The sequence below is a fragment of the Maniola hyperantus genome, chromosome 8 (genome assembly GCF_902806685.2).
Source record: "Maniola hyperantus chromosome 8, iAphHyp1.2, whole genome shotgun sequence".
Classification (NCBI taxonomy): Eukaryota; Metazoa; Arthropoda; class Insecta; order Lepidoptera; family Nymphalidae; genus Maniola; species Maniola hyperantus.
In genome coordinates, this window is record NC_048543.1 from 6048263 (window position 1) to 6067500 (window position 19238).

Below are 19238 nucleotides of genomic sequence, written 5' to 3' on the forward strand. Positions count from 1 at the left end.
TATTCGTAATTAAAAGCTGGTTAAGCGTAATAGGAAAAGCTGACTGACTGACTGACTGATCTATCAACGCACAGCTCAAACCACTAGACGGATCGGGCTAAAACTTGGCATGCAGATAGATGCGTAGACATCCGCTTCGAAAGAATTTATGAAAATTCAAAATAAGGGGGTAAAATACGGGTTCGAAATTTGTGTAGTCCACGCGGACGAAGTCGCAAGCATAAGCTAGTTACGAAAACCAGCCAAGTACGAAACGGGTTCGCGCAACGAGGGTTCCGTACTACAGTCGTATTTTTTCGTCATTTTGCACGATAATTCAAAAACCATTATGCATAAAATAAATAAAAATCTGTTTTAGAATGCACAGGTGAAGCCCTTTCATATGGTACCCCATTTGATATAGTTATCTTCCTTCGAAGATTAAAAATGCAAATTTTTAGTTCATGACCACAATTAAATTTTTTGTGTGATGTATCATGTAAGTAACCACAAATTCACGGTTTTCAAATTTTTCCCCTAATGTCTGCTATAATACCTACCTACCTGCCTTCATGATTCTAGGTCAATGGGAAGAGGGAAGTACCCTGTAGGTTTCTTGACAGACCGATAGACAGACAGATAACAAGGTGCTCCTAAAAGGGTTCTGTTTTTCCTTTTGAGGTACGGAACCCTAAAAAGGGATTCATCTCAAACTACGAGGTCTGAGAGCTTGTGGGAAAATTTAAGGAGATGCTTGAATTGCTTGGCTGAATTTTTTTAAAACGGTTCGTCTACCTTTCTTGAGTATGGCAAACGAGATCTGCCAACTTACCTATCCGTAATGCTTACTTTAGAATTTCAACTTTAATCAAGCAACTCCTAAAATTTTTCCGATGTGTCCCCAAATTGTCAAGTGAAAGAAAAACAACGCTAAAAATAATAAAGTAAGTAGACTTATTTTTATTTAGTCAAGTTAAGAGTCTTTTGTACAAAAGTATTAATTAGGTATTACATACTTATGTTAAGATATTGGTGCTTAAAAGGACTAACTTGAGTATCTAACTAACTATACACAGTAGAGTACAAGGTTTGAAGCCAGAGTATATTTATTTGATATCATTGATTGAAGTCATGTTGAAAAATTGTTCAAGTGCGAGTCGGACTGAGACGAAGGGTTCCGTACCATCGTACAAGAAATAACACTTTTTAATTCTTTTAATTTTCGTGGCTGCCTTTCAACTCTCTACCAATATATAATTTCATTCTCTTCTACAGGCAAACGGACGAGGGCAGCGGAGGCTTAGTGAAAGGGTCACATTGATACCCTTCGGGTAAGGAGCCCTGCAAATGAGCATTGAGCTGTATCAAATATGGTAAGCAGGGCTTATATGCCTATTTGATCTGCATGCCACTGTGTATCTTCTTATAATATAAAAATTAATCACCAAATGTGTTGGTCACCGCAAATCTCGAGAACCGCTTAACCGATATCACTAATTCTTTTTTATAATATTCCTTAAAGTACGAGGAAGGTTCTTACAGAGAGAAATATTTCAACCTCCCCTCAATTTTCTAAACTTCACCCGAGCGAAGCCGGGGTGGTTCAGCTAGTACCTATATAAAATGTAGATAATATTATATTTACAATATAAAAATAATAATTAGATATTATGTTTCTTGCAACTAAATTCGCGTCTCGTCAAAGGAAATAATATATTATTGTGGCAATATGCATTTAATTCAATCAGTCAATTATTATGTAAGTATATGAAGAAATAATTCTGAATAATTTGTTTGATGGATGGACCTGCCTTTTTAGCTAAAAGGTAAAAAAAATGTAAAAAATATTCTAAATTAAGTAATTAAGTAATTTATAACTATTTTATAATCAATTTAGAGGCCTGCAGACTTCCTTCGCAGTGATACCGTCAGCTCGTAGCCGCGAAAGCAACGATTTGTAAACAACAGGAGCAAATGGCAACACTACTCCTCGCTGCTGGATCTCACCTGAAATTATAAATGTTACGCTATTGAGACCAAAAAATATAAAACAACGATGATATTCTTGCATTACAAGTCAAAGTCAAATCATTTATTCAAAGTAGATACCATCGTACACTTTTTATTACTTAACAATTGTTGGATTTGAAAGTTAATGATGAATTATATTTAATTAAATTCGTAAACTTATAACTAAAGATACAAGGGTTCCAAACGCGCCCAGCCCACAACAAACTGAGATCCTAAGTGATTGTGATGTACTCACATATTATTATGCTAGCAGGGACTAAGACAGAATCCTTATACCTTATTTCTACTTCGTTGTTTCTTACCATCGAGTACCATCTTAGCAGCGATAGCAGTGGGTAGTCCCACGGTCCTTGCCATAGCAGAATGCGACGTAGAGTCTCCTCTCAGAGCCATTGTCACTTCACGACATTCCTTCTTCCCATCGCTCCACGTTACGCCGATCTCGTGTCGAAGAACTACGAAATCTGTTTCATCTTTTTCTATAAAATAATCATTAATCACGATATAAATCAAAGTAGCTATTTATTGGAACATTTCTGTAAGTTATTTTACCATAGAATTGCGTGTAAAAAGTTGCAATTATACAAACATTTTTCTAAAGATAAGCTAAGAAAAGATAAGTCAAGAAGGTGGACTGAAATGTACTAGAAAGCTTAAGTAAATAATTATTTTATTCATTTCAGTTTTAAGTGCCCTGAGCACACGTTATATTGAGAAAAAATTATAACCAAAAAATATTCTTACCAAATCGCAGACGCTTGGTAAGGTAATGGCTAATCGTGTCAAGCGGTGAGCCACATTTGACAATGGGCTCTTCGCTGAGAAATCCAAGAGACTCAATCGCCTGCGCTCCCGTGGTTCCAATACGCTCTGCTAGTCGAGTCCTCAGATTCTCGAAGAAGATTGAAGGATCCATCAGACCAAGAAGCTCGCATGCAAATTGTCGCTATAAAAAAATGATAGGTAAGTTAAGTACTAAGTAATAAGTACTTGGCTGTACTTAGTACTTAACTTACCTAATTTCCGAAATAGAAAATACTAGAAATTCAAATTGAGTTTCTACTCTCTAATTGTAAAAAATAGCGCAAGCTTAGGATAAAATGATAATTCCAGAATTAGGCTAAAAATAATCACCCAAGTTATTTGCGGTCCTTCTGGATGCAAAGATGGATGGGGATTTGGATCAACTAAGCCAAAAAGCTGCATAGCCTTCATAGTTTCAGCAAAACCTAAAAGTACAAGGACAGTAATTTTAAACATCTAATTAATAAAGAAATTCACTCGTAACATCACAGATTTTTTTACTTATACCTACTTATTTATCAAACTAATAATTTTAAGGTTATTTCGTGGTTTACGACATATTATTGTATCGTACAATACGGGTACATACGACGATTAATTAGGCGATTTTTAACTGCCAGTATTTCGACTCAGTTCCATGAGTCGTGATCACGACGGGACTGCAGTGCTGCGAGAGGTGAAGTTCGAGCTGTCATGGGCAGTACCGATCTACCTTGTTCTTTTCGCTGGAACTTCACGAGCTGTCCGGCAAAATACACTCACAACGTCACTATTAACTTTGGATGACGTACGATGTGGTTTGTATAATTCTACCATTGCTGGATACTTGCTAGCTTGAAGATTCACAATTGAAATTCTGGTTTTGATTGAATTCTCATGCAACTGAGTCGAAATATCGGCAGTTAACAATCGCCTAATTAATCGTAGTATGCAACCGTTTTATATGTCACTAGCTGATGCCCGCGACTTCGTACGCGTGGAATTAGATTTTTCAAAAATCCCGTGGGAACTCTTTGATTTTCCGGAATAAAAAGTAGCCTATGTCACTCTCCAGGTCTTTATCTATACCCATGCAAAGAATCACGCCAATCCGTTGCACCGTTGCGACGTGATTGAAGGACAAACCAACAAACCAACAAACAAACACACTTTCGTACTTAGGGTACGGATTTATCAAACTTTAATATTATTTAAGTACCTTTGTATCTAAGTGTTCCTCTGAACATCGTATGCGCATCTTCTATGCCATAGAGGGAGGAGTATTTTGTACTATCTCTGTTGGGAAATCCCTCGAAAGCAAAGCCGGGCAGAAAGTCCAAATCTCGTGCAACTGACATCAGCTCACCACCACTGAGAACCTCTACAACCTAAGTAAAATGATGAAATATGTAATTCGGAAAAAACTAACAGGTAAGTAGTTTTTATTTAAAAACTAAATAATGCCCGCGATTTAAGTTTTTAAAAATCCCGTGGGAAATCTTTGATTTCCCGGGATGAAAAGAAGCCCATGTAACTCTCCAGGTCTTTAACTATACCCATGCAAAAAAATCACGTCGATTCGTTGCGACAAAAAAAAACAACAAAATGAACCAACAAACAATATTTGCAAAATGTATTTGCAATAATAAATTATGATTATGGTTATGATTATGATTAACACACTTTTGCGTTGTAATATTATGGGTAGTGAATACGGATAGTGAAAGTGATATGAAAATAATTGCAAAATAATCAAAATGACGTACTTGTCCTTTGCTGAGGTATTTTGCTGCAGAAATTGTATTTAATAAAACTCCTTTTGGACTCCATGAAAATTTATATCTTAGAGCATTATCACTAAATTCTGGTGCAGGTAATCCTGAAAAATAAAATGTTATATAAGTTGTTGAGTCAAAAAATAAAATTCCTGAATTAGTACATAGTAAAATTGTTAAATACCTCCACAATATGATACGAAAGAGTCGACCCTTCCGCCATGATTCTGTACATCATGAATACATTCCAAGGCAAGCAAATGATCAATACCCGGATCCAAGCCCACTTCATTTAGTAAAGTTATTCCAGCTTCTTTAGCACTGAAAAATAATGTCAAAATAAATGATTATAATATAAACTAACAATTTAAATTAATAATATAAATAAATAAATTTATAATATATATAATTATTAACAATTTAAATTATATTATAATCATCGATTACCGATTCTTTCTCATTCAATATGACAAACCTTTACGCTACATAGGCGTAAGCGGATCATATAACTCGATGTTATTAACATCAAAATATAAAACTTCTTTCAAGATATCGAGCAGGTAAGCCTTGACATTATTACGGCTACAAATGGATCACGCAACTATAACCCGATTTTCGGAGTTATGAGAATTAAATATCACTTGCTTTAACGGTGAAGGAAATCATCGTGAGGAAACCTGCATGCCTGGAGTATGCTAATCCGCACTTGGTTCGCGTGGTAGACTCTGGCCTAAACCCTTTGCATTCCGAGAAGAGATCTATGCTCAGTAACCGGCGATGGGTTGAAATGATGATGACGATGAACCACAATAACTTATACTCACACATCGTGAAGTTCCTGTACTTCAGGACGTACATAAGAAGCGGTGACCATATGTGCTCCAGAACTCACACAAGCTCTTGCCACAGCGCCATGGAGATCGTAAGGGAGAAGTGATATTACAAGGCGAGACTTGGATGCAAGTTCTCTGAGAGCATGTTCGTCGTTTGCCTGAAGATATTCTGATCGGACGCCGTAACGTTCGGCAAGAGCGTCCGCTTCTTCTTTAAATTGTGATGCTGAAACATTTCTTTATAATATTATAATATTGGTTTTTAGGACGTGAAGAATGCAACTTTGGAAAGTCCATTAAAATGCTAAGCCCAAAAAGATCCATCCATATAATGCATGTGTTTAATCAACGTCATATCCCAAAAACTGATAATCGCGTCAGGTAACCCAGCTGGCGGTTATTGGCGGCTAAGCCTAGCCCTAGCCATTCAGCAAGGCAATAGCACCAGTGTATTCGGTACTGGGTAACTACTTGGACGGCGTAAATTTGTTGTAAATATCAATTTTTGGTAGTAAGTTTTATTTTTGTTTGTAAATATTTATATTACTTACTAGCTGGTGGGTGCCCAGGACTTCGTTCGCGTGGAATTAGGTTTTTTAAAATCCCGTGGGAACTCTTTGATTTTCCGGGATAAAAAGTCCTATGAAACTGATAGATAAAGACCTGTTATCTATACCCATGCAAAAAATCACGTTAATCCGTTGCACCATTGCGACGTGATTGGAGGACAAACCAACAAACCAACAATCAAACACACTTTCGCATTTATATAAGGGTACGGATTCGTGCATTTCAAATTTCACTTAAATTTTTCAAAGAAAAACGAACTCCATTATATAATCAACTTTGTGGGCTCAATCAGACCTCACCAAGTCGGAAGTTAAGGAATACATATCTATTTAAATTCAATGATATAATAATAATGATTCTCTCACCAATAGTAACAGAAACATTTTCATCTCTGGCGAGATATTCGACAACAGGCGCAGAGACTAATCCGCTTCCAAGAATCACAACCGACGTTTGTTGAGCGTGGCCTTCCACCTTGTGTCGGGAACGACTAAAATTAAAGCACATATTATTTCCACATAAGCATACCAGTTAAATTTTGATGTCATGATTAATTGAAGGTTAATATACATAATGTCTTACTTGTTAGCCATTCGTAGTTCGTTAATATATTCAAATGATGGTGTTAGTTTTCCGTTACTCGTGATTATGGCCTGAAAGAGAGCAACTTAGTTCTGTTATTGGGCCATACCTATATTAAGTACACAAGATTTTTTATTCATTGTCAAGTAAGCGCTTGAGTCAAATGCAGTCAAATGTAATACATAATCAGTTGCGTGATTGCGGTAGAATGATAGCTTTGTAGCTATCATTCTACCGCAATCACCTCTGATTGGTTGACGCTCTTTCACTATTGGCTACAATTCATTGTTACAAACAAGAATACCATAAATTCAGCCAATCACAACAATTGCGATTGTAATAATGATTGATGCAGGTGTTACGGAATCGATCAGCTGATCTAGTCCAATGTAGTCCAAGATAAGTGCGCTTGGAAGAGATAATGCAGCTAGAACCATGCACTTACCAAAATGCAAAATCATGCTAAGGAACAGGACCAAGAAGTCAAATGCCTCTCATACTGTAAGAATATCTCTACTACAAACACTCACTCCTTGAACAACGGGTGAAAGGTTATGTTCTTCCAGTGGCCGTGTAGCATCAGAGCTCATGATGTCTTCAGCATAAGGAAATAGCAGGTCGCCAAAGAAGTCCGTCGATTCCCGAGGCAACTGCGTTGGCATGTTATCGATTGAACAGACTAACACTCCTGGTCCTTTGAAACTGTATAGAACAAATAAAAATTATCTACTCACCAGGCTTAAAATCTTATTACACAAAATAGTCAAACAGCAATTTTTTTTCTAATCTATTTAAAATTATTGTCACACTGTATCGGATAGTGATTTTTCGCATGACACTGATATGCTGATAATTTAAATAAATATTGTAAATAGTAGGTACCTACTTAAGTACCTACATCTCTCTGTGTACCTATAAATAATACTTACACTTACATAGCAATCGGACAGTCACCTTTAATGCACTTACTAGTCTCTTAGCTGCTTGTCATTATAAAGTGATATAATAGGATGTATAATAATAATAGCACATGTACTGAACCCACCCAGATACGTTCGTACATTACAAGCCAGGCTACAAATTACGAATAGGTAAGTATCAAACTGAATTAGCCTCCGTTTCAGAAGTCAGTCCACGTGTCAGGTTATCCTGGCTTATCCTAGGCTAATCCTGGCAATCCAAAGCAAAGGCAATAGCACCAGTGTCTTTGGAACTATGTCTATGAATGAATACTTGGGTGAAGAATATTTTTTGTAGGAGGCTACCTACTTTGGTAATTTTTTTATTTAGTAGCTTATATATAGTCTTCCGTTTACGACTTACTTACTTATGATTATTTAAATTAGGTGATTCCTTACCTCTTAGTGTCCTTATTCCTATCAGCATCGTAGAGACAAAACGGAGTATCGATAGTGGTGCATTCGTTCATAAATTCTATTGAACCCCCCGGATCCGCCGAAATATCGCAGATTGCCAACATCCTGTTAAAATATTGTAATATTATAACAAACTATTTCCTTTAGTAGGCAAGGTACTCACAATAAGTAGAGCTTGGATAAATACTCGTAGTTGCCACCCAAACAAAATGTATAGATAGATGACTACGTTGATATTACGAGAAGGTAATAATAATTATGTTGAATGCAAAGGCTCTTCACAACACTTGAAATGATTTAGAACTCCTTAGGTCAGTCACAGATGGTTCTACCTACTAGTTATTTACGTCCATTACGGGTCATATATGTCTTTTGCAAAGAATTCCATAGAACATGGTCTTAGACCTCGCAAAAGTGCGTATTAGTCATTATTATATCTTTATAATGTTTATAGTGTTTTTACCTACACTTCAAGGAATTTTCAAGGAAATTAAATACATACCAAAAATGCATATTATGCTGCCGTTCCGAAATTTTGTATTTAAAATTATAAAGTCATTGTTACCTATAGAGCTCAAATATTACTTATTAGGTATACATAAAGTTATAAATTTCTTTTTACGCTTATTAAAATGTTCAACTTTACCGATGTGGCAGCTCCAACTGCCCGATGCACTTTGGTGTAGGTACCGCTATTGGCAGATGCTTATCGTCTTTGTTTTTCGAGAATGTGGAAGCGGCCGCCATCCTGAAGACACGACTAACTAGCATCCGGATATTCGGATACAAAGTATTGAATAAATTAGGGAATATTGATAGAAAAATTCGTAACCGATGTGGTAGAGCCGGCGCACCGACGCTTATTGGCAGCCAGGGTGTGTGTGCCGGCATCAGCAGGTGTTTGGCGTCAGGTATGGTCAGCAACTTTGGACTATCCACCGCCCAGTAGATGCAGTTTACTAGTACTGACGTGTATGGAGCTATCTAGATCAATACAAAAAAATATATAGGTACTTTCTAGCTATAAAATATACTTCTTTTAAGAACATTGCGACTAATTCTGTTGTACCCAATCTTTGGTATGATCGCTACAGAAAAAGGATTGTCAATTTAGTTAGGGAATTGCTTACAAAAGAATTAGTTACACTTTATGTTCATAAATAAAATAATTTTTAGAATGTTCATATACCAACTAATAATTAATTACATATAGATTAAATACAAAATTTAAAAAAAAAACGCTACGACAATTTTATTATTGTTGAACGTGTGATGTTCACAAGCGATATTATATGTCAAACTAAAATAATGGACTTTTTGTTTTTATCAAGCACCTCCTCAAAATTTTCCGCGAGCTCTTGGACCATTATTTAAGTAGGTATAATATCGCCTAACAAGTTACCTACATGATAGATAGATAGATAGATAGAAATACTTTATTGCACACAAAAAATATTACATAACTATTACAGAAACTAAAACTAAAAAAAAAATTGTATGCAAAGGCTGCCTTATTGCTCACAGCAATCTCTACCAGGCAACCTTTGGTGAAAGGAGATTTTACATGTCTTTTTTTTTTTTTTTAATCTTTTATTAACAGGCTTTTACATTTATGTATGTCAGCCTTACGTGATTTTTAAATTACAATTCTAAGTACATCTTCTTCCACTAGGTATCTAATGATTGATACCATAAAACAGAAATTCTCATTTACCAATGTAAAGAATACAAAATGAATTAAATTTATATGAAAGTTGAGTCTTTGAACTTCTCAAATATTTTTTTGGTTAGGTCGAGATTGCAATCGGAGAGGAACGCCCCGCACACCCGCACAGCCCCCGCGCTAACCCGGTGCGGGCAAGGGCGGGTGACGTGCGGATGTGCAGGGCGTCCCCCTGCCTCATACCCCGATGGCCATCTCAACCTGTCGCAGACTATACACAAAGGTACTTATATTAAACAAACCGTTTGTGCGAAAGTTGAGATGTATCGTTCGGGATGCTCTTCATACTCCTGCGGGTCGTACCCTCCGCCGTTCTTCCTGACTAGGTGGTGACGCCGCCGCACCTCACATCCGTAAATTTTATTCGGACCTAGAATTATCATCATCTTCATCATCATCATCATCAACCAATAGACGTCCACTGCTGGACATAGGTCTCTTGTAGGGACTTCCACACGCCACGGTCTTGCGCTGCCTAGAATTAATGTTATTACGATAATTAATGTTATTTTTATGAAAAAAGGCCATGAGGGGTCGTGGACACCCAATAGAAGTTTCTTACGTATTGTATATATACATATAAATTAATCATATTATACTTGAAACACAAGTTTTATACCTAGTTTAGGGACAGTTGATTTTCTGTGTGTACCTACTTTTTAGAATAAGATAATAGGTAGATTTAAATGCAGATGTTACTAAACCTATCTATGTTTTGCTCAATAAATGACTTATTTATTTATTTATTATATGCTTTGTTACGTGGGACAAAGCATGACAAAGTAAGTGTAGTAAAAAATCGGTTATGGCGGCAATAGAAATACACATTCTGTGAAAATTTCAATTCCCTACCTGTTACGGTACGGTTCATGAGATACAGTCCGCTGACAGACTGACGGACGGACAGAGGTGACTTATTAATAGGGTCCGTTAGCACCCTTCGGGTAGGCAACACTAAAAGCATAGATATGCATGTGCTACCATGCTATACTCACTGCCATGTTCGGCGACCTTCCTCAACATTTCTGGTGGGACATATTCATGGGGCAAATCTTGAAATATTTCTTGACTACCCTAAAAAAAATAAAGTAAGTGATGTAGATAATCTAGACATTTTCCTCTCATTTACATTTTACAACATGCTAAGTACTTACAATTATTTATTTACATGAATAGGTATACGAATACCTACTCTAATAGCGATCGTTGAATGAGGAATCTGTACAATAAGCTATATCTCTATATAGCTATCTAAAATGATATCTATCTAGTATATCTATCTTTTTTTTTTTTATTCAGATACAAGTTAGCCCTTGACTGCAATCTCACCTGGTGGTAAGTGATGATGCAGTCTAAGATGATAGCGGGCTAACCTGGAAGGGGTATGGCAGTTTTTATTAAACCCATACCCCTTTGGTTTCTACACGTTATCTAAAATTCTCTTTGATTTTTCGATTTGAAAAACAAGCCTTTGTCACTTTTTCCATCCAAAAAGTCACGTTCATCCGTTGCTCCGTTGCGGCGTGATTGAATGACAAACCAACGACATTCATAACATTAATACCTACTTGGTAGTTTGTTTATAGTAGGACGGACCTACTTATGTATTCCTACTTACCGACTATTAATATTACTTTATACCTTTAGCAGAAAAGTCTTAAATACAACGGCAAAGGATGCGTTTTAATGACCTGCACCAACAGTATGATAACGATAAGCCGTACTTTTCCACAAAATACGAGTAAGTAGGAATTCGTAAGTAGATCACACACACCCTCAAGAAAACCACGCGGCATATCTACGCATAATACATTTTATTTGTGCCGATAGATAATTTGATAAGAGATAATAATTACACTATCCATAAAATTGGCAAAAACATATATTATATGTAATAATATGTATATGTTTTTGCCTTCCGTCTTAAAGATACAGCTACTAAGATCTAATAATTAATGGTATAGATAATAACAGATTGGGTATGTAGGTAACAAATATTTTGTGCGTAAATAAGGCATCTTTAATTATCTATAAATACTTCATAAAATAAATGTACTTTTTCCTTTTTTGTTTACCAAGTAGGTACTTAAAGGTCTGATGCCCACAACATCGTCAGGGTAGAATTAGATTTTTTTAATCCCGTGGGAACGCTTTTATTTTCTGATAGCCTATATGTCCTTCCGCTAGATGCAAGCTATCTCTGTACCAAATTTCGTTAGGATCGGTAAGACGGATGAGCCATTTTAAGCTAGCAGACAGAAAGACAGACACACTTTCGTATTTATTTTAAACTGAAATTGAAATTTATTTGTCTCTTGAGTTTCAGAAATTTACCCGAATTTCTGAATTTCAGCCGTCATCGTTATAGGTACTTAGGTTTTATTTACATATTTTTAATTTTTGTTTAATTATTAAAGTAAGTAAGTACCTATGGATTTCGACGATAACTCGCACAAGAGATAAGAAGCTTAATATAATATTATCCTTTCAGCCCTGATTAAACTAAATCCCAATAGGTCAATGAGCAGTAATGTCGCGCCCGCTCTAATATGTGGGCTACTTCATAGTAATGCCTGCTTCTATTCGGCCTATTGTTTTTATACGACAATAATAATTTTCATACCTACCTACCTGAGATACATTGCCTGAGCCAGTGAATACAAATGTGAGGGGTCCCAAGGATTTCGGCATCATTCCCAAAGCAACTTCGTAGCCTGCGTCGCGTATGGCCTGACGCGCCATACTCGAGTTGCGGTAGTTATGGGCTGGGCCAATGTGCTAAAAATTGAAACTAATAATAAGTAATTTTTCACCAATTGCTCTCACGTACCTTACCATATTTTAGCAAAGGCATGATTACCAAGTCATTTTTAAAAGCTCTGTCCAACTCGAAACTTAGGTACCTATACGGGTCAAGGTATTCCTTCAAAATTCGAGACAAAAGCCCTATACCCAAAGACATTTTACTACTCGGTGCCTATCTCTATATATAAAAATGAATCGCTGAATGTGTTGCTGATCGCAAATCTCGAGAACAGCTGAACCGATTTCGCTAATTCTTTTTATATAATATTCCTTGAAGTACGGGGCCATATGGTTCTTACGGAGAGAAAAAAATACAAAAACTGTCTGAAAAAGAATCGACTGTTAGGCGGTACGAAGTTCGCCGGGGCAGCTAGTATCTAATAACTTTTTCCCATACATAGAACAGAAACATGATTCGCTGTCAGACTAACTAGCCCACTAGAACTAGATCAACGAGGCAGTCAGATTTTAAATGAGAATAAAATACTGCCTGGGGGTTCTGGACTGAGTTGGAATGATTGGAGAATCCCTAACAAATAACTCTATGAGTAATTTATTTCCTATTTTGAATAAATCATTTGACTTGACTTGACTATGGAATCATCATCATCATCATGATCAACCAGAAAGTTGTGGGTTCAATCCCTGCCGGTTCCGCAATTTTTGATAGGTATTTATGTAGTAGATACCTAATGCACGAAAAACAGACCCGAACTTATAAGCACGGAAACAGTCCTAATTATGCATTAAGAAAATGAGATACCATGAAAGGCGTGTGATGACCCAAGGCAAGGAGGCGCAGTCCCAGTCCGTGCAGGATGTTGACCATGCCGGCCACTCCGGCGTACTTCCCGAACGCTACCACGCGGTTACCGGCATTATCCATCAGCTTCTCGTAGTCAATGAGCCGAATGTTCTAAACACGAAAACATAATATAAGTCAGTTCGCTTTTCAAAGAAAAAGGCACCTTTTACAGATAGAGCACTAGATGAACAGCCGAATATTAACAATTTTCTGTTGAACTGAAAAATATTTTAAACACTTAATACAGTGATCGCAAACAAGACCTAGTCCTAAGTTATAACATGGCGGTTTAGGCAGGTCATATCTGTATTTCTTTTCGTAAAATGCGCAGTCATAAGCCCCGTGTTCAGATGGGATTACTTGTTATGCGTGTATCATAAAGTGACCTACGTGTAAGTTAAACAAAATAAAAATTCATGAAAGTATTAGAATATATTTTGTGTGCCCCTGCTACGAACCGCCCGTATTTGCGGCTGCTGAAGCTGAACTAGAAGTACCTAGTTATTAAGAAAACTAAAATAATATATACCTATGTGCTCACCTTTGCTAATATAGCATCAAGCATTGGCATATTCGCTTCCTGCGCCTTTATCGTATGCGAAAAAAAGCAGTAGGTTTTATTGGGTATAAGCAGGTCGACCGGCGTTTGCTTAACACCAAATATAACACTCGCTTCGCTTATGTCTTCTTGTATAATTGCACCAGCATTTATATACGACTGTAAAAAAATTGAAAACTTGTTAAAAGTATCGTTAGTACATAATATTATATTAAATGGCACAGGATGAAAACGTCAAAAAGGAATGTGTGTCATAGGGATGCGCGAGGCTCATAATTCATGAATATTCGCCACATACGTACCTAAGTTATATATGAGATACGTTATCTTAAAAAACTTGAAACAGGTATTAATTAAGTCACCTTGTGATCGAATAAGCAATGCGTAATTAAAAAGCCATGCTAAAAATCAATTTAAGTAAATTGCTGCAATGCAAACGAAATAATAGGTAAAAATAGGTAGGTATTCGCAAACTCAGCGAAGAGGAGCGAAGCGAAGTTGTTGTAGTTACTAAGTATACTAAGCCACTGCACCGCCGCTGTCGTATTTGTCAGCGGGCTGTATCTCGTGAATTAAAAATTAGACAAAATGTGTATTTCTATTGCCGCTATAACACAAAATCTTCACATCATCCGCGTGGATGTAGATTTGTAAAAACCCCGAGGGGACTGTTTTATTTTCCGGAATAAAAAGTAGCCTAGATGTCCTTCCCCGGCGTGTAAGCTAACTCTGTATCCAAAAGTAGTAGCAGACAGCCAGACGGAAAGACAGACAGACAGACACACTTTCGCATTTATAATATTTAGTATGGAAGTATGGATATGAATAAATTAGGAACCTGCATAGGATAAGCTCTTCGGTTGGAAGGCTGCACGATAACTCGTACGCCAGTCCGTACAAGCCGATTGACATTCGAAGGTGAGAACGATGCTCTTCTTTCCCATACTGACTGGTCCTCTCTGCGGATCGCTATAACTCGCCGAGGCTAAAACCAGATCAATATTCTTATCATAATCACTTACAGCCCAGCCTGGAGTTTATTTGGAGTCCTGACACACGCAATACGAGTTGTGACAGCGATGCGTGACACTAGGACCTGCCTGAGTCAGGCTCTACACGTGACTGTCAGCAACATGTCGCGGCAAAAATATCTACTCATGGTACTCATGTGACAAAAACAAGTAAGTATCTTTTACCTAGATACAAGTTAGCTATTGACTGGTGCTGCACCCTAACCCGTTGGTAAGTCATGATACAGTCTAGATGCAAGCGGGCTAAGGAAGGGGTTTAGGTATGGCAGTTTTTATTAAACCCATTCATACTTTTGGTTTCTAAACGGCATCGTACCGGAACGCTAAATTACTTGGCGGCACGGCTTTTGCCGATAGGGTGGTAACTAGGCATGACTAAAGCCTCCCGCCAGACCAGATCAGAGAAAATTTAGAGATTATCAAATTTCAAATTTCCCCTGCCGGGAATCAAACCCGGAAGCTCACACTACTAGGACCACAGAAAGAAAGAAAGATGTTTACTTTAGAAACTGTGCCACACATCACATCTTATAACTAATAAGAGCTGGTTATTCCGGCGCTTCTTCCACCTGAGCATTAAGCCCAACGTGCTTCAGGCAAAAGAAGCGCCGGAAGCCCGGAACAAACAGGGAGGTCGTCAAACTACTAATAATCTACTTTTAGGCACATGTGTATAATACCTAGAAGAACGGTTTTGTTAAATGACTGAACTAGCTGATGCCCACGACTTCGTCCATGTGGATTTGGGTTTTTAAAAATCCCGTGGGAACTCTTCGATTTTCCGGCATAAAAAGAAGCCATTATTAACTCTATGCCAAAAAGTCGATTGGTTGCTTAGTTAGAGCTTGAAGGAAGCAAAAAACAAACAAACACTTTCGCATTTGTAATATTAGCGTAGATGAAGCAAGTGACCCGTGAGGAACTCGACGCGACGCGCGACGGTAAAGAGTAGAGACCATTCTACTTTCACATACTACCCTTACTGTATTTTTATTATATTTTTTATTTTTATGTAGCGATTCTAACATTAAACTTAATAAATATAGTAAATACATAGATTTTCCTATCATGCTCAACTGTGTTAAATATAAAAGTAAACACTGCATGCAAATTCCTTACAGATAGGTAGACCATTGAATTATTATGTACTTACTATGGTCTATGACAGATACCAGAGTTACAAAGGGGATAAGAATTCAGGTATCAATAAATCTGATACCATAAAAGCTAGTAAAGCTAAATTGATACTTAGTATGTTTAATAAATTTACTGAGTTCACCTTATCCTGAAACTTTCAGTTTTCTAGCGCTATCCAGACCGAAGCTATGACTGTTCGAAAATACGACGAAACGCTTCAAGAAAATGTACGTAATGCCCCGTCCTTTAGTTTGGCTCGTCTTGGCGGGGTCACTGCCGTGCCCCCTGATGTTTCCATCGTAACAGTGAGTACTTACTTATAATAACAGGTGCAAGTTGTTTTCCGTTGTTTGTGATAGCCAAACTATTTACATTAATCCATATTATGATTAGTTATCAATTTAATACATATTTTACAGATATTTTATAAAGTACGTACAAGATCATGCCCGCGACTTCGTCCACATGGATTAAAGTTTTTAAAAATCCCACAGGAACTCTTTGATTTTCCTGGATAAAAAGTAGCTTACGTCCTTCCCCGGGATGCATACTACATAATATTCTTATCTCTGTACCAAATTTCGTCAAAATCGGTTAAACAGATGGGCCGTCAATCGTAATAAGCTCGTGAGCGTAAGCGTCGTGAGCGGGCCCTTTGAAAAAGGACCCCGGTCCGGACGGGTTCGATTTTCGAAACTAATCGGGGATGGTACACTCCGACTACTTATACTCTATCCACGGAAAGAAGATAGTATAGGGCTCACTCTGTTACGAATCCCATACCAAGACAGAGCCAAAAAACTCATCATCATCATCATCATGATCAACCCATCACCGGCTCACTACAGAGCACGGGTCTCCTCTCAGAGTGAGAAGGGTTTTGGCCATAGTCTACCACGCTGGCCATGTGCGGATTGGTAGACTTCACACACCTTTGAGAACATTATGGAGAACTCTCAGGCATGCAGGTTTCCTCACGATGTTTTCCTTCACCGTTAAAGCAAGTGATATTTAATTAATTAAAACGCACATGCACATAACTCCGAAAAGTTAGAGATGCGTGCCGGGATCGAACCCCCGACCTCCGATTAGAAGGCGGACGTCCTAACCACAAGGCTATCACAGCTTCAGCAGCAAAAATCTCAGTGGGCGTTAAATATTTTGAGTCACCAACCAATAAGGATGCTGACACATTAAAGAATTCAGCTGGGCCAGGCAGCATTTACAAACTAGACAAAACGTCGATTCGTCGTCGATAAAGTCAATGAGTTGTCATACGGCATACCGGTATATCTTAGATGTACGGAGCGGAAACGGGAACACTGACGGTTCGCTTCGTTAACAAATCCTTTTGTTTTAAAAACCTGCTCAGCAAGCCATGGAACAAGCTATGTTGGATGTATATAACGAGAAAATTCGTAGAAGAACGAAAGTGATCGACATAGCTCAAAAATGATTAGCAAGCGAAGTGGCATGTGGCCATGTCCGTTGCAGAAGCAACGACCGATGGGGCAGACGTGTTCTGGAATGGAGACCGCATATCGGTATTGGCGCGGTATGGGATGACCTCCAGCCCACTGGTCGCTGAAGAAGGTGGCGGAAATTGGGTGGACGAGGAAGGTGGAGGACCGTACTTGTTGGCCCACTTCTTGTAAAGACCTACGTCCAGCAGTGGACGCATTCAGGCGGATTGATTGGATTTGATTGACTCGGATCCCTCGTTTATCTAGCTTCAACTTTGCTCACGGGCAATACTTAGATTTTTTTGTTATTAAGTTTGTACGTCATGCAATGCATGACATGACCCAGATTAATTTTTATCTTTACCAGAGCTGTCTTTACGATGGCCTTTAACATTGCGAAAATCATAAAGTTAGTACAAATAATGTAGGTAGTTACTATAGGAACGCATACGGGATGAACCGGGTCAAGCAAAGAAACATTCATTTTTAGGGTTCCGTACCCGAAGGATGTCACCGGAACCCGCTAAGCCCCCGCTGTCCGTTCGTCTGTCTGTTACTAGGCTGTATCTCATGAACCGTAATAGGTAGAGAGTTAAAATTTTCTTGGTAGCAGCCAGGCTGGCGATGGGACTCGCCTGCCAGTTCGTGGCGGGTCTGGCGAGAGCGCGGTAGCAATACTACCAAGTGATACCCGCGCAACCGCCAGTCTGTTGAGGGACGAACACAGGTTTTAGTGGGTGCAAGCCCCACATAACCACTCCGTTTCCCCTGACGCATACCCCTCCGGGTATGCGTCAGGCTTTTCCTCTGTATTAAAAAAAAGTTGAATATGTGCACTAAGAAGCACCGTCCGCTCTAGTGTTGCTATTATAGATATACAGAAACGTCAAGTAAAAGATACACAGCATCCTGCACTCTGATCTTTATGTATCATGGACTTCAGCAAAGTGGCGCATGATTCTATCATTCTATGCAACCAATCAAATTGTTAATTATTCGTAACTAAGTATAAACACTTATTAAAATATTATACTTAACTTCTTTTTTTTCTTGGCAAGCTCTAGCAAGCAATAATAATCTTCTTTTCTAATTATTCGCTATCAAAAATCTAAAATATAATAAGTAGTATTATTTTACTCTACCTTTGAAGAAGAATAGAAAGCGAGTTGCCGTAATATTTTTCTCTTCGAGAAAAGAGCCACTCTTTTGCAAAACATTCTACACCGATTGTTTTTGTACTAATTTGCACTTAATTTATAGAAAACTGATAAGTGATAACCATTTAAGACGTTCTGCCTGTAATGATGTAAATAACTTTATGAGTAATTTATTTGTGCGTTATCACGCCGATAATAATATTGATGCCATTTCAACCATCTTTTACTAAGTACACTTACTTACTGCCTTACTTACCTACCTAATAATTGGGAATCAGAACTGTGACGTTACCTATCTGCTTTTACGCCCTGTAAGTTGTAACCAAATCATACCCTCAATTTTATCAAATAGGATTACGACTAACTGATATCAGCAATCAGTAAGTAGGTAGGTAGGTACCTACCTACTTATATATAATTTTCACCTATATTGATTTTGCACTAAGTAGGTTATATTGTAACTGGGTATATAAGTCTACTCGAACATGTTTTTCGAAAACCAAATTAAGTAATTTAGATGTGCTATGTATGTACCTAAATGTACTACTATATTACTGCATAGGTACATGCTGCAATATCACTATATACTATTAATACTTATATACCTACCCATTTGTACGAATATACGT

The 19238-nt window shown here is 37.7% G+C and overlaps 1 protein-coding gene across 1 annotated transcript; it reads right to left on the reverse strand.

Moving 5' to 3' along the window:
- Window positions 1–910: 910 nt before the first annotated feature.
- Window positions 911–18823, reverse strand: LKRSDH (lysine ketoglutarate reductase/saccharopine dehydrogenase). The gene is made up of 20 exons (XM_034971359.2): window positions 18595–18823; window positions 14660–14806; window positions 13804–13980; window positions 13221–13373; window positions 12284–12430; window positions 10648–10726; window positions 9895–10022; window positions 8762–8913; window positions 7912–8034; window positions 7084–7255; window positions 6554–6624; window positions 6337–6461; window positions 5393–5627; window positions 4753–4889; window positions 4560–4672; window positions 4013–4181; window positions 3145–3239; window positions 2755–2956; window positions 2313–2489; window positions 911–1986 (listed from the first exon to the last, which is right to left on the reverse strand). Exons 1-20 carry the CDS (start codon window positions 18667–18669, stop codon window positions 1868–1870), a joined length of 2796 nt encoding a protein of 931 aa, XP_034827250.1. The 5' UTR covers window positions 18670–18823; the 3' UTR covers window positions 911–1867.
- Window positions 18824–19238: the final 415 nt, after the last annotated feature.

Coding starts and splice junctions, on each gene's coding strand:
- LKRSDH (XM_034971359.2), bottom strand. CDS start 18,669: ATGTTTTGCAAAAGAGTGGCTCTTTTCTCGAAGAGAAAAATATTACGG. Junction 4,673..4,752: donor TTTCGTATCATATTGTGGAG/GTATTTAACAAT, acceptor TTTATTTTTCAG/GATTACCTGCACCAGAATTT. Junction 4,182..4,559: donor AATACCTCAGCAAAGGACAA/GTACGTCATTTT, acceptor CATTTTACTTAG/GTTGTAGAGGTTCTCAGTGG.